The 13,783-nt window shown below is 46.5% G+C and overlaps 1 protein-coding gene across 6 annotated transcripts in view; it reads left to right on the top strand.

The window, feature by feature from the left end:
* Nucleotides 1-13,783, top strand: part of LOC138286506 (caspase-1-like) — a 264,088-nt gene that overhangs the window by 171,117 nt on the left and 79,188 nt on the right. For all 6 annotated transcript variants that reach the window (XR_011202003.1, XR_011202004.1, XM_069226848.1 and 3 more), the window contains exons 5-6: nt 11,782-12,037; nt 13,403-13,549. Coding sequence is in view for 4 of the 6 variants with exons in the window: in XM_069226848.1 (XP_069082949.1) it covers nt 11,782-12,037; nt 13,403-13,549 (403 nt within the window). In the remaining 2 variants the exon portion in view is untranslated. The remainder of the gene's footprint in view (nt 1-11,781; nt 12,038-13,402; nt 13,550-13,783) is intronic.

A 13,783-nucleotide genomic window follows, 5' to 3' on the forward strand; every position in this document is an offset into this window, starting at 1 on the left:
TATTTGATCTGTGACTGGCCGAGTGGAGGAGAGCGACTACGAGACACTAGGCGGAGGTAGGCTACTGCCAACTCAAACATGGGGAAGTCAGACCATAAGCAGACTAAGCTCTCATTTGAAAACAAGAAGAAGGCTGGGCACACAAGTAGGAGGGCAGAGGAGATGGACTTGGAGCAGTCTGAAGAGAAAGAGGCCCAGCCGACCACGATAAGGGCCATGTTTATGGACCTCAAACAAAGCCTCGTGGGCATTGATGCCAAACTTGACCATTTCACAGATCGAATGGACCGTTTGAAAGACAGAGTGGATAACCCTGATACCCGCTTAGAACAGGTGGAGTCCTGGACCTCGAGGATGGACAGCGCAACAAGGAGGATTGCCTTCTCCAGATGAAATAATTCGCAACAAGATGAAGGATCTGGAGGCCTGCTCATGCAGAAAAAATATCCGCATCTTAAGTCCCGTAGTCAATAGCTATGGGCATAATGGAGGACTATACAGAGGTTATGCTGGCTCTGCTTTTTCTGGAAGCGCTTTCTCAGGTTCTGGTGGTGGAGCTGGCTCACAGATCACTGGGCCCGAGAACACCTCTGAGCGCCCCGGCCCACCCCATCTTAACGCACCTGCTGAACTACAGAGACAGTGACAAAGTGCTGCATCTTGCCCGGGACTGCAACACTTATATACAATAACAACACACTAAGCATTTTCCCGGATTATATCCTGGGCGTGCAGGCAGCACGTAGAGCATTCATGTCGATTAAGCGCACTTTGAATCAAACCGATGTAAAATACTCTCTAATCTATCCTGCTAAGCGTCCAGCTTGATGGCAAACAACACTTTTTTACAGACCCGAAGCCGGCGGCTAAGTTCACTAAAATGCTCCCAAAAAACTTGGCCCAGGCTTGTGAGCCTGAAAACGGAGGAAGGGGGTATCACCTCAGCGATAATAAATAATAGACAACATGCCTGCTGACTTGGTGTCATAATGCAGCGGACCTCTGAGGCTAATGGCGCATACAGTTCTTAACTACGGGTGTCACCTGGCCCATGGACACATCAGGCTGCAGGATCTCTTGCTAACCCACCCTTCAATGAGTGGGCTATACGATCACACCAACGTCCCGCTGGATGAGTCCTACTGTACTTTGGGGTTAGGGTTTGTTTATGGGTATGGTTAGGGTGGGCAAGGGATGTCAGGCACGTTTGGGGAGCTGACATGGGTGGCGGGGAGTTGTGAGCTGTTGGGCACAACTGTTTCTAATTGTTTCCCTAAAAACTATGTTTCCTCCTGTCCCCGTGCGCGCATGCGATGCTCTTACCTGCCGCGCCTATCGCGTTGCTGCAGGATGAGACAGAGAGGAATATATGTCGAATGTGAGGGGCCTGAACAATGCTCTGAAAATTAGGCTAGTGTTGGCATATTTACAGCGCCATGCGATTGATGTGAGCATGTTACAAGAAATTAATTTACCTCCTGAAACTAACTCGCGGCTGCGAACAGGCTGGATGGGGGAATGTCACACACCTACCTATTCAAGTTATGCACTGGGGTGGCCATCGTTTTACGTAGGGGTCTACCATGGCGCACGGAGAGGGTGATCTGCGATCTGATTGGTCGCTATGTAATGTTGCAGGGGATGCTCCATGACAGACGTTTTCAGCTTGCATCGATTTATGGTGCCAACACCCAGAGTTTTTTACGGAGACTTGGTGTATAATGAGTGCACTGGGCGCTAGGACATTGTTGGTGGGTGGAGACTTTATTGTGACGCACAACCCAGCACATTAAAGATATGCCGAGATAGCCATGTGCATCCCCCACACCAAGCGGATATTATGGCAGAACATGCTCTGGTGGATACGCACACGCAGGAAAGGCACTTGCATTAACTCCGTGTACAGTAGTTGGTCACACATAGATATGTGGCTTGGGACAAGGGACACAGAGCTCTGGAGGTGGAACACTTGCCCCAAACGTTATCAGATCATTCCCCAGTGCTTATTGTACTGAAGGTTCCTGGAGGAGCTCGCCAGGAATTCTCCTGGGGTCTGCCCGGTGGGGCACTGTGCGACCAGGCTTCTGGGAGGAAGTGCGGGCAGCGATAGTGGATTATTTTGATCACAACAGGGGCTCTGTCGCCGCTGCCGGAGCACTCTGGGAAGCCTTTAAGGTGATTATACACGTGGTCTGTATTGCTAAACAGCATGGAGTGCTCTGGGAGATCCAACATAAATTGGCCAGGCTGGAATCCCAGCTCTCATCATTGGAGCGCTGCTTCTGGGAGAGCACAGACAACACAATACTAGGGGAGGCAAGTGAAAAGTTGTCACAGTAATTAGAGGCAATGCAGCGCGAGGTGTGCTTTTTGGGGAAGGAGGCTCAGGCACAAAGATATGGCAAGGGCGAGAGAGCTGGCAAGACACTGGCGTCTATGTCACATAAACCATGGCTGGGAACTACATTGTTGAACTCCTTGGCTCTAGTGGGGTTCGTCACACAGGCACAGCGGAGGTGCAGAGGTTGATGACAGACTTCTACAACTCATTGTATGCTGCAACAGAGGAGCAGGATCCGTCGACATACACTGACTACTTTGCACCATCAGCCTCTTGTGGCTGGAGAACTCTCATAGAAAGTATCTTGATGCCCCATTCATGGTTGAAGACTTATCCCAGGCCATACGTGACTTTCCTGGTGACAAAGCACCAGGCATAGACGGTTTAGCAGCAGCCTTTTATAAAGAATACACAAATATCCTGGTGCCGCACTTGCCGGAAATGTATGCGGAGTCATTGGAGAAGGGGATACTTCCACCTTCATTCCACGAAACACTTATAGTCACTATATTGAAGCCCGGCAAAGACCCAAGTGTCTGTGACTCCTACAGGCCACTGTCGCTCATAAACATTGACAATAGCTTCCAGACTGCATCCTCTGTTATCCACTGTGGTGCTCCTGGACCAATCGGGATTTGTACCTGGTCGCTCCACAGTATACAACCTCCGTACATGCTTTGCAGCGGCCCGGATGGTGGAGCCCGGGCAGCTCCGATTTATTTTTTTTATTTTATTTTTTAAGACGCCATAAAAGCTTTTGACTCCCTGGCGTGGCCTTATCTATTCAGCCCACTAGCCAGACAGGGGCTGAGCCCCAAATTTATTCAGCTGGTCCGTTTGCTTTATACAAACTCCATGGCCCGATTGAGAATCAATGGTAGTGTTACCAACCCATCCCAGTTGCAAGGGGAACCAGACAGGGTTGCTCCCTCTCGCCGCTGCTGTTTGCGATGGAGATGGAGCCGTTGGCGGCTCGCTTAAGACAGCACCACAATAACTGCGGCCTCGCCTTTCGACAGTGCCCAATTCTGGTGTTGATGTGTGAGAACAATGTTGCCCTATATGTACGTGATCTGCAAGTCCACTTGGACCCTATCATAGAAGACTTTGTGAGTTTTGGCCACAGTTCAGGCATTACCATCAACTGGGCCAAATCGATGATGCTCCCATTATCAGAGGTCACAACTCCACACCGCTCTGGGTACCCACTGCGCTTGGCGTCAGAACCGGTGCGCTATCTAGGAATTTGGCTTAGTAGAGACGTGGACGAGCTCTGGGCTGAGAATTAAGGCAGAGCTATTGCATGGCTGGAGGACAAAGTTGTAGCCTGGCGTTCTCTCCCACTCTCGCTGATAGGCCGAATATCACTAGCAAAGATGGTCATACTACTCAATTTTTTATACTTATTTATCAACATTCCTCACTCCCTCACAACCAACTTTCTAAAACGACTTTGATCAGTGTTAATTTCGTTAGTGTGGGTGGGAAAGCAGCCCAGACGTTCATGGGAAATATTTACTCAACCATTCGAGGGGGGAATTGTCGGCCCCTGATCTGGAATGATATTATTATTGCACCCAGGCACACTTTGCGGACTTCTGGATTCATACCATTAGATACTTACCCCCTCCGGCCCCTGAAAAGGCTACAATGTGGCCGACTAGACTAATCAGCGTAGTAGATCAACCCCCTAAGAGGATCAAGGCAGATATTGATTTGGTAGCATGCACAGCTCGAGCCTGGTGTACACTGCTCCACCGAACTGGGGCCCGCAGGTTTTATGCCCCTCTCATGCCAATTTCGGATGTCCCAGAAGTGCAGATGATGGAGGTGGGGGGAGGGGCGGGGGGGCTGCGCACATCTCAACAGTATGGACCTGAACACGCTGGGATCTCTGTTCCGGGGGAGGGGAGGGTTTAGTTCATTTCTTTGGAAGCTGCACTTCGCGAACCCTGCAATACAGCGCTGCACAAGTTAACATATCTACAAATAAAAGCGGAGATGAGTATGCGATATCCAGAATCCAGAATCCCCTCTGCACCACAGACATTTCATGCCCTAGAATTGCTATATAGGGTCCCATCACCATGTAGACTAGTCCCCGGGCTGTATGCTAGTAGGGAGACCACCGACCCCTCAACAGATCCAAAGGCTCGAATGCAGTGGGAATTAGACCTGGGAGAGACCATGGGAAATGACGTCTGGCATTACTGCTGTGCTCAAATGCGTGATCTTTCCCACAACTATAGATTGCGTTTAATTAATTTCAAGTTCTTAAACCGCATATACTATACACTGCAGTGTCTTTTTCGCATGGGTCTCAAAGCGGATGATAGATGTATTAGATGCTTCTCACCAAATGCCAACTTGACGGCACACTGCCTGGAGCTGCAGTGGAATACAAGGCTACTGGGGCGAGGTGCTAGCAGCAATTGACAACATAATAGGACTGAGGGTCCTGGACCCCTAAGTTTACACCTTTAGGGTATGTTAAAGACATCCCGACCACACAAATGAGATTGGTGGGACTACTGCTGGTCGTGGCGAAGCGCAGTGTAGCAATGAACTGGGGGAGAGGGCACACATCACGCAAGGCAGACTTGCTGGAGGGCGCAACGTATTGTCAGGAGCAGTTAACTGCTTATTGGGAGATGATGCCACTTCGCTCCTGTCTGACAGATATATGGTTGCCCCTCCAGGTGCATCTTATGTCTCAGACCTAGAAGAGGCGGTTTTACTGAGCAGTTCCAGGCTTCATCGGCCTGCCCCAAGAGAATTTCCTGTCAGGTCATACATTTAATGTACTCTTATGAACTTATAAGTGCTATCAGAGTGCGCGTACATTCCTCTAACCCCCCCTCCCTCCTTCACCTTTCCCTTCCTCCCTGTTACTCATATGACCACCATAGGGACGGGTGGTCCTGCCAACTCTGCTTTTATGTGTGATTAATACAGAATGATTAGCATAGCTATCAGGAGTGAACACAACAAAACTGCAGTATGTATGATGATGCACAGAATAACATGGGCATAATGGTGAAGATACTAAGTACTTGTTCTGTGATTGTTGATTATATGATGTGTACCAAAAATGTAATTAAAAAAAAAAAAAACTGTACAGCCTAGTCAACTGGATCCTCTCCCAATGGTCTTGAGGGGCTGTCAGTCTTCAGGAACGTATCCCAATGGCAGCTACTGTCCATGGGGAACTGTTGTGGTGGAGCGGGTCGGGTGTTGTTATAACGGACTCCAGTCTTTCTGGGTGGGGGATTTGGCTGAGGTGAGAGCTGGTTAGGGGTTTTGGTCTCTTCCGGAGCCTCGAAGGTCCACGAATTAGAGGGAGTTGTAAACTGTTCTTCTGGCCCTGGTGCATTTTCAGGAGCTCCTGAGCGGTGCTGGTACAAACGGACAATCTGGTGGCGAAGGCTTACATCAACAGGCAGAGGGGTACCAGGTCCAGGACTCTGAATTAGATTACTCGGGACATTTTCTTGTGGGCACAACTTTCTGTTCTATCTCTACATGCCCTGTACATTCGGGGGTGGACAATATCTGGGCAGATCTGTTGAGCAGGGAATTCCATCCTCCAAGGATTTCTCCCTACGCTCATCTCTGTTTGGTCTACTGGTGCTAAGATGGGGGTCTTCCAGTGATAGATCTGTTTGCTTCCCCGGGGAACGCGAAAGTGGGGAGGGTTTGTTCCCAGAGTCGATGTACTCTGGCTTGGGCAGTGGACAGGTTGACTTATCTTTGGCCTCAGAGGCTGCTTTATGCCTCCCGCCCTTTCAACTGATTAGGGCTTTTCTGGTGAGAGTCCAGAGAGAAAGGGCGCAGCTGATTTTGGTGGCTTCATGTTGGCCACGAGCAAACTGGTTCCCTCTTCAGCAGTTGTTGAGGAGCGGGCTGGAGTGGGTTCTTCCGGTGTTATTCTCTCTACTTGTCTTTCAGATCCCTCCACTGGGGTCACTGCAGTGCTTAATTTGTAGAATAATATGTGCTGGTGCTCAAAGCGCTGTTCATAAACCGGTGGTGGCACCATCGAGCCGAGTACCATGCTGCGTGGTCCTAAATCCACCCCAGGCCACTCTGATCCACCACCAGACATAGGGAGAAACAGCAAACTGAAAGTGCTTTGACCACACCATGAAATGGAGACAATGCCTGTGGGTTGCCGAAAAGGTATATGAACCGAATGAGGAGGACAGGACAGGTAGGTACATTTATTGTTTATAAAGTACTGGGCCCATCGCACTGAGGAAAAAAAATCAATAGCTCCGGCCCTATTAAATAAGTGCCGGTGCTAAGCACCAGTAACCACCGGCACAAATTAAGCAGTGGGTCATTGAGGAAATTGCATTTGACTGCATGGAGGTTGAACTTATCTGGGGGTTCCTGAGCAGCTGGCTGTGACTTTGCAGGCTTCACAGAGATCGTACACTCTGCAATCTTATGCCAGGCATTGGAAGCTCTTCTCTTCTTGGTGTTTGAGGAAACAGGTGGATCCTACAGTGGCCAATCTGTTTCTGACTATGCAATTTTTACAGGATGGTGCTAGCTTGGGTTTGTCGGTTGCCACTTTGAGGGTCCTCTGGGCAGCGAGTCAGGCATTTTGTGGTCCTTGGAAGAATCTGAAGGATGATGAGAGGCTGATGCCTAGTTTTTTTCAGAGTCTGTTGAACTTGTTTCCGATGCCGGTTCATTCTTTCCCTAGCTGAAATCTTTGGCTGGATGTGGATGTCTTGACTGGGCCTCCATTTGAGCCCCTTGAGAGTGTTGATTTAAACTTTTAATGTTTAAGACTTGCTTTTTGGTGGCCATTACGTCTGCTAGGCACTTGGGGATAGAAGAGGGCTTTGTCCTGTAAGTTTCCTTTCTGTTAGGTTTTTCAGGACAGGATTGTTCTTGTTCCAGTTCCCTCTTTCATCCCTAAAGTCAATTCAGCTTTTCAGGTGAGTCAGGAAGTGATCCTGCCTGCTTTTTATCCTGAGCCATCCTCTGATGAGGAATGAAGAATGCACTGTTTGGACTCGATGGTCTTTGCTGTAGAAGTCGTTAAGTCATTCCGTAAAGGGAATTAATTTTGGTCCTGCTAGGAAGGGGGAGAAGCCTTCCACTGCTACCTTGAGTAGGTGGATCTAGTCTCTGGTTTTGTTGGCATATGAGCTGAAGGATGTGGTTTCTCCTCCAGGTGTTCAGGAGCAGTCCACATGCAGTATGGCAGCAACAGTGACTGAATTACAGGGGCTTCAGTGGTGGAAATTTGCAGGGCAGCAACTTGGTCCACTCCCTCCATGTTTGCTCATCACTATCGGATTGCTGAGCTGGAACGTTTGGATAATGTATTGGGTCTCAGGGTTTTGTCCTCTATAAGGAAATGGAGGCGTTTCTGTGTATTTTCTGAACGCTTTATTAAAGATTGGGTGTTTGCTACTTAGTTGTCCATTTGTTTTTACTTGCTATGTCTCATTGGTTAAGAAGGAAGGCGAGAGAGGGACGGTAGGTAATGAGTCCATTACTTACCAATAATGGCATTGACTCCTAGTCGTACTCCCTCACCTTCCATCTAGGTCCCTTCCACCCTCGCAGTAGGAAACAACTGAGTATCTGGTTGGCTTGTTTACATACAGGACGGGGAGGGGTTGTTTTATTTAGGAAGGGAGGGGTCTAGTGGAGGCAGGGGGCCTCATTGGCTAAGAAGGAAGGCGAGGGACTAGGAATAGGAGTAATGTCATTATCGGTAAGTAATGGACACAAGAAAGAGTGGAGAGAGAGGGACAAGGAGTGAGACCACAAGAATGAAAGAAATTGAGATACAGTGAGAAAGAGGGGGCTGTGTGTGAGTTAGAGACTGGAAGAGAGAGACTGAAAGAGAGAGACTATGGACAGACACTGTGATTCAGAGCAACACTGAAGGGCCGAGAAAATGAGAGTTAAACAAAACAACCATTGGCAAAGCCGATAGGTCTCATATTTGGGATCGATTAGGTTTGCCAATGATTTTTAGCCCTAATGCTGTACAGCATGGATAAAGAATAAATAAAATAAAAATTTTAAAAAAAGCATTTGATGTGGCTGTCCGTGTAATTTTGTAGGTGTAGGCACCACACATGTGCACATCTACAAAATGGCGTGCCATTTTTTATCAGTTTAGTTACAGATTAGAGCTGTGCAAATTTTTTTTGGTTTTAAGAAAAAAGCAGGTGTGGAAAGCAATGGGGTTGCTGAAGCAACATGGAGGGTCTGAAACTACACTGGGATGGGAGTGTGGAAGCAACACAGAGGGAATGGGTTTGGGAAGGATGAGAGAGTAATGTGAAGTGGTGGGGCAGCAACACATGGGTGGGCAGGCAACAGGGTGAGTACAGGGTTGGGGAGGAGATGCAACAGGTGAGACAGGAGGGTGCAGGTGGGAAAGAGAAGCAGTGGGCAAGAGAACAGTGTGGAGCACGTGGAGGACTTGCACATGGATGAAAAACCAACAGGTGGGAAGTACATGAAGGCGACTGCAACATGACATAGTCACAGAGAGGCACATGGACAACAGAGAGCAGAATGGAGTGCCGGGGGAGAGAAGTACACAAGGGAGACAGCTGGAAAAAGCATGCACTCTCACAGTGCTTGACCAAAACAAAAAAAGTAGTGCTTCAAAAGTAAGCAGTGGAACCACAGGAGCCAGCCAATCAAAAATGAGAATAAAGAGGCAGTGCTTCATAGGAGGGATAAAAACAGACTGACAAGCTGGGACATGAAAAAGACACAGGATTGGGGAGCTCCAAGCCCCTGCATATTCTTGGTAGGCTCCCCTTATGTCTTGTAACAGACAGTGCAAGTGCTTTCTAGTAGGCTTAACCTAAAATGACCTGGCCATCCTTAAGTGAAGTCGGCTGTGGGCAGGGGGTGGTGAGCTTAGTAGCTGGGGAGAGAAAGAAGCCCTCTGGGTCACAGACAGATCGTTACATGATCTGCAGCTTGGACATGGATCTCGGCAAAAGGCGCTCCTAGTGGTTTGAGATAATTCACCAACTCAGTGGTACCAGCTTGGTAGTACCTTCTTAGGAAGCCCCTTTACATCCCACACTCCTGAGACACTGAATAGCTCTTCTAACAAGACCCCCACAAGCAATATTGTATGTTTCTGTGAAAATATGTTTGACTCTGGACTTAGATTCATAGACTGTAGATTGTTTCTAAACACCCAGAAGTGATGAGAATGCTCTTTCTGTTACTTGCACCATTTCTGACTAGCTATGCTCAAGTCTTGTGACTATCGGTCCTCTCTATTTCTGACAAAATACACTTCTTTTATTCAGAGCTCTGGTCCCTAACACATACACGCACAGAATAAATCTTCACTGACCCTCAAAGACCCCTGAAGATGTTTGATGCTTGCTCTCAAACTTGCTTGTGTCAAGCACCCTTTGCAACAATTGTACTGGGAGTTTCTCGACAGGAGCAATCTCTGGAAGCTCACAGTGAAGGACTGAGATAGGGATGAGTAAAGTAGCTTAGTTCTTTTCCTTGCACAACATGCGCAATTTCTGCTGAAATTATGGTCTTTATGAAAACTGCTATGCAATGAATGCTTCTGTGTGCAAATTGGGAGCATCAAAAAGGCGTTTTTAGGTCAAGCGTACAAGCTCTTTGACCTGTTGTAAGTATTGTGGGCTTTTAACAACACCCACTGCAAGCCCAACACTTTCACTAATTCGTAGGCTTGCCTTTCAAAAGTCCTTTGTTATCACTGGTATATGCTTTACGTTTGTTCCTCCTTGGGGTGGTTTTGTTACCGCCTTGCAGACTGCCCCTGTTACATGGATAATTGCACAATTGCTGATAGGTTTGGCTGTGAGCGAACTTCATTTTCCTTTGGTGTCTCTCCTTCGCACTCATACTCATGGTGCTTTGAATGAGCTCGCTTATGTCAACTGTTTTACTATTCATTTTAATTTATGTGAAAAGAAAATTCCTGTTAGGGATTTACAACGCTAATAGCTCTAACTTGAGCAAATGCGAGACCCCTTGCATTGCTAATGCTTGTTTGTCACATGATTCCCATTTACTCATGAGTATAAATAATGTGAGGTAGCCTTCCGGTATGACTGTGTTCTGTCCATCGCTCGCCAATGAGGTGTGGACTACCGTACAAAAGGCTTGTGAGATACTTATGGGCAACCAGTATCTGTAAGTCAAGCAGTGACCTGGTGCAGTGCATCCCGCCATGGCAGGCTGTACCAAGAAGGCATTTCTGCTAGAACCAAGTCTTGCATGAGACAAAGTTATGCGGTAGGAGTACACATAACCCCCCTCAAGAAATTATACAAAATACACATGACACAATCGTTAGGGTTTACAGAAGCTTATGCCAGAGTGCTTAAAATGATACACAACCCTGGTTAAAGCAAAAGCATCCTGACCTAGCACTTTGAGGTCAATCAGACACACAAACATGCTTACAAGACAAGATGCAGCAAGTGCTTGTACAGACAAGCTGAGGGCTCCCCCTTCTTGTAGATGAGACTGGGCCCCCCGCACCGTGGGGTATGCCGGGATGGCCATTTTGCCCGAGCTGCATTGCATTCACTATCCCTGCTAGTTTAAAGTATCTCTCCTCTTCCTTGATCCCTTTCGCTCCTTAAATAATTACAACCACCCTTCCAGATGAAGTCTCTCTCTTTACTTGTGAACACAGGGCCCAAAATCTTCTTTTGGTTCTCCTAGCTCTGCACCTTCTTGTCTACTACTAACTCTTCCTTTTCCTAATTTTGCTCCTTACTGATTTAGCCATTCTCTTCTGTATCAGCATCTAATAGTTTACCCAACTCTTCTTTTCTTTGATCCTCTAAACCTGCACCTCCTGGGTTCTTTCAACCGGTTCTTCATTGTGCCCCTATTTCTAGATTTCCTTGTTCCCCTGTTTCTTCACTTCCTTCATCCCCTGACTTTGTTTCCCTTATTTCCAAAAATGTGCTCTGTTTCCCTTCCTGTTCTTCCTTATGCTCCTAATACTGCTCCTCTTTATTTCCACTCCAAACCTCTTAGCTCCTCAAACTTTTCTTCTCTTTATCCGTCTACATATGTAGGTTTGCTCTACTATGTTCCCCTAAGGTCTTTGTCTTCTAAATAGTGCTTTTCTTTGTGTTTACTCACTTCACATTCTCCTTCTTTCTTCAGACCTTACTCAATTCCTTATATGCTGTTTGCTTATTTCCTACTAACCAGGTTTTGGAGCAGTCCTATGTTTTTTTTAACTGTTTACTCTGGCTCACCCTCAGATATCACAGTAACCAACCGAGTTAGTGATGTTCATGCAGTTTTTAATGTTTTCAGTTTGTCAGTGATTTTATTGATTACCTAGACTGGAAGTATTGTATATGGAGAGATAAATGCAATATGTAAATGACATGACCATTTGTAAATTCTTATTTCTTTATCTGTTTCAGGACATGGAGACTTCACTTACAAAGTTTTCCATGCGTGCAGAGCACGATAAGTCAGACAGCACTTTCATAGTCATCATGTCACATGGTCTTAGGGATAGGATCTGTGGCACAGCTTTCAAAGATGAGAATACAGGTGTCCAAGATGAGAATGCAGATGTCCTCTATGTTGACACCATCTTTAAACTATTCAACAACAAGAACTGCAAGGGACTGCGAAATAAACCCAAAGTCATCATCATCCAGGCCTGTCGTGGAGGTATGCCAAGTCGAGGTGATGCACACATATATATTGTAATGTGATAGTTGTTTGAAAAATGCTTCTTCAGGTATTTGTGGGACAAATTATCGTGGTTCTCAAATAGCCATAGTCTACGTGTATAGACAATGCTGGCACTGAGAAAAGACTAGTTTCCAGATCAAGTGAGTTATACGTGCACCACCAGCACATTTCAGGCTGGGAGTTGAACTAACTATGTTCTTGCTCAGTGAACCAAAACCAGGACGCATGGTGGCACAACTCCAGGAACTTTGTAGGGCATCTGTATTTCGGTTTCATCTTGGATCATCTACAAAGGAGACAGATGTGAATGTACAATAAACCTTTAGGTGTTGCTTTGATCAGTACCTCCCCCACCTCTCACTTACGCCCCGGCAAAGGAAAACAAAGGTAGAAATTAAGATGCATTAACACCTTGCTGATGGTTTGTTGACAAGCAACTGAGGTGGAACATTTCAGATTTGAAAACCGCTTCCTGTCATGCCTCCTGCCTGTCTTAACTTTTTATTTTTTGATCAGCTATTTAGAGGTTCAATTCAAAATAGCTTTGTCTTGATTGGAAGGGTGTGAGCATTGGTAATGCTTATGGTTCTCTGTATAGCTATTGACACCTTAGACTTTGTAGGTCTTGATAACTGAGGTGACATGTAATGATTTGTTAGTGTCACACATTTTGATGTACTATGTTTTGCATGTTCAGCTGCCCTCTGTGTTGCATATGTCAATACACTTGGTGCTACAGATATTACCTTTTAATGTACCCAAAGAATTTTGCTCAAGACCCTCTGGTCTACAAAGCTGTTCATCAAATTGGACCCTTTTACCTCCATCAGAAATGTCAGCAATATCTTCCAGGGAGTTTGCTGCACTAAGCTGACACCAACTTACTTTTCACCCAAAATTCAGAAGATGACTTTCTGGAGGTAGTGTCTTTTCTGTTCCAAGTTACACAAAACACAGTCCTAGTGTAAAAGCTTCTAATGTTCTAGATGTTGCAAACAAGAATGTCCTAGTTTTTATTATTTAGAGGGAACATGTAAATACTAAGGAAGAGTGGTGTCAGCTGAGATTCGTGGGACCCCAGAAGAGACAAATAGCTCTACTCACCCATGTGTCTCTAGTCTGGGCTGATACTGCCTGGTACATGTTGGCTCTTACAGGAGAACCTCAGCCCACCAGCTGTAAATCATTGCTAAGTTCTACTTGCTATCTGGCATCCAATAAACCTCCACTTCTTCCCAGTGTGCTATTAGTAGAGACTCACAGGTGAAGAGTAGGGGCTGATTATAAACTGGTGGTGCACCTGTTCTGATAAGCCACCTTCTATTGCTGTGTGTTTTCCAGAAAATCGAGCATCTGTGTTAGTGAGTGACGGCATTCAAGAAGCAGCAGGCCCATGCCCAGTGCCCTCTAGTAAGGATCTGGACGATGACGGACTGAAAAAAGTCTTGATTGAAAGTGACTTCTTCTGTTTGTGTTCCTCAACCCCAGGTGAGTCAATTACAGTTACTTTCACTGCACTACACACATTCCCTGATTTCTGTCATGGAACCCACTCCAACCTCTGACACTCCTCTTTTACTTGATGTATGCACCTGGTCCTTTCTGCCTGTGAATATGCGCTCTTTCGTTTTAACTTGTCGTACAGCTGTTCTTACACGTGACTCTCTTGCTTTGCACACCACTCATGCCTACTTGTTGCTCTATTCTCTTACTTCTCCACAT

The sequence above is a fragment of the Pleurodeles waltl genome, chromosome 3_2 (genome assembly GCF_031143425.1).
Source record: "Pleurodeles waltl isolate 20211129_DDA chromosome 3_2, aPleWal1.hap1.20221129, whole genome shotgun sequence".
Classification (NCBI taxonomy): domain Eukaryota; kingdom Metazoa; phylum Chordata; class Amphibia; order Caudata; family Salamandridae; genus Pleurodeles; species Pleurodeles waltl.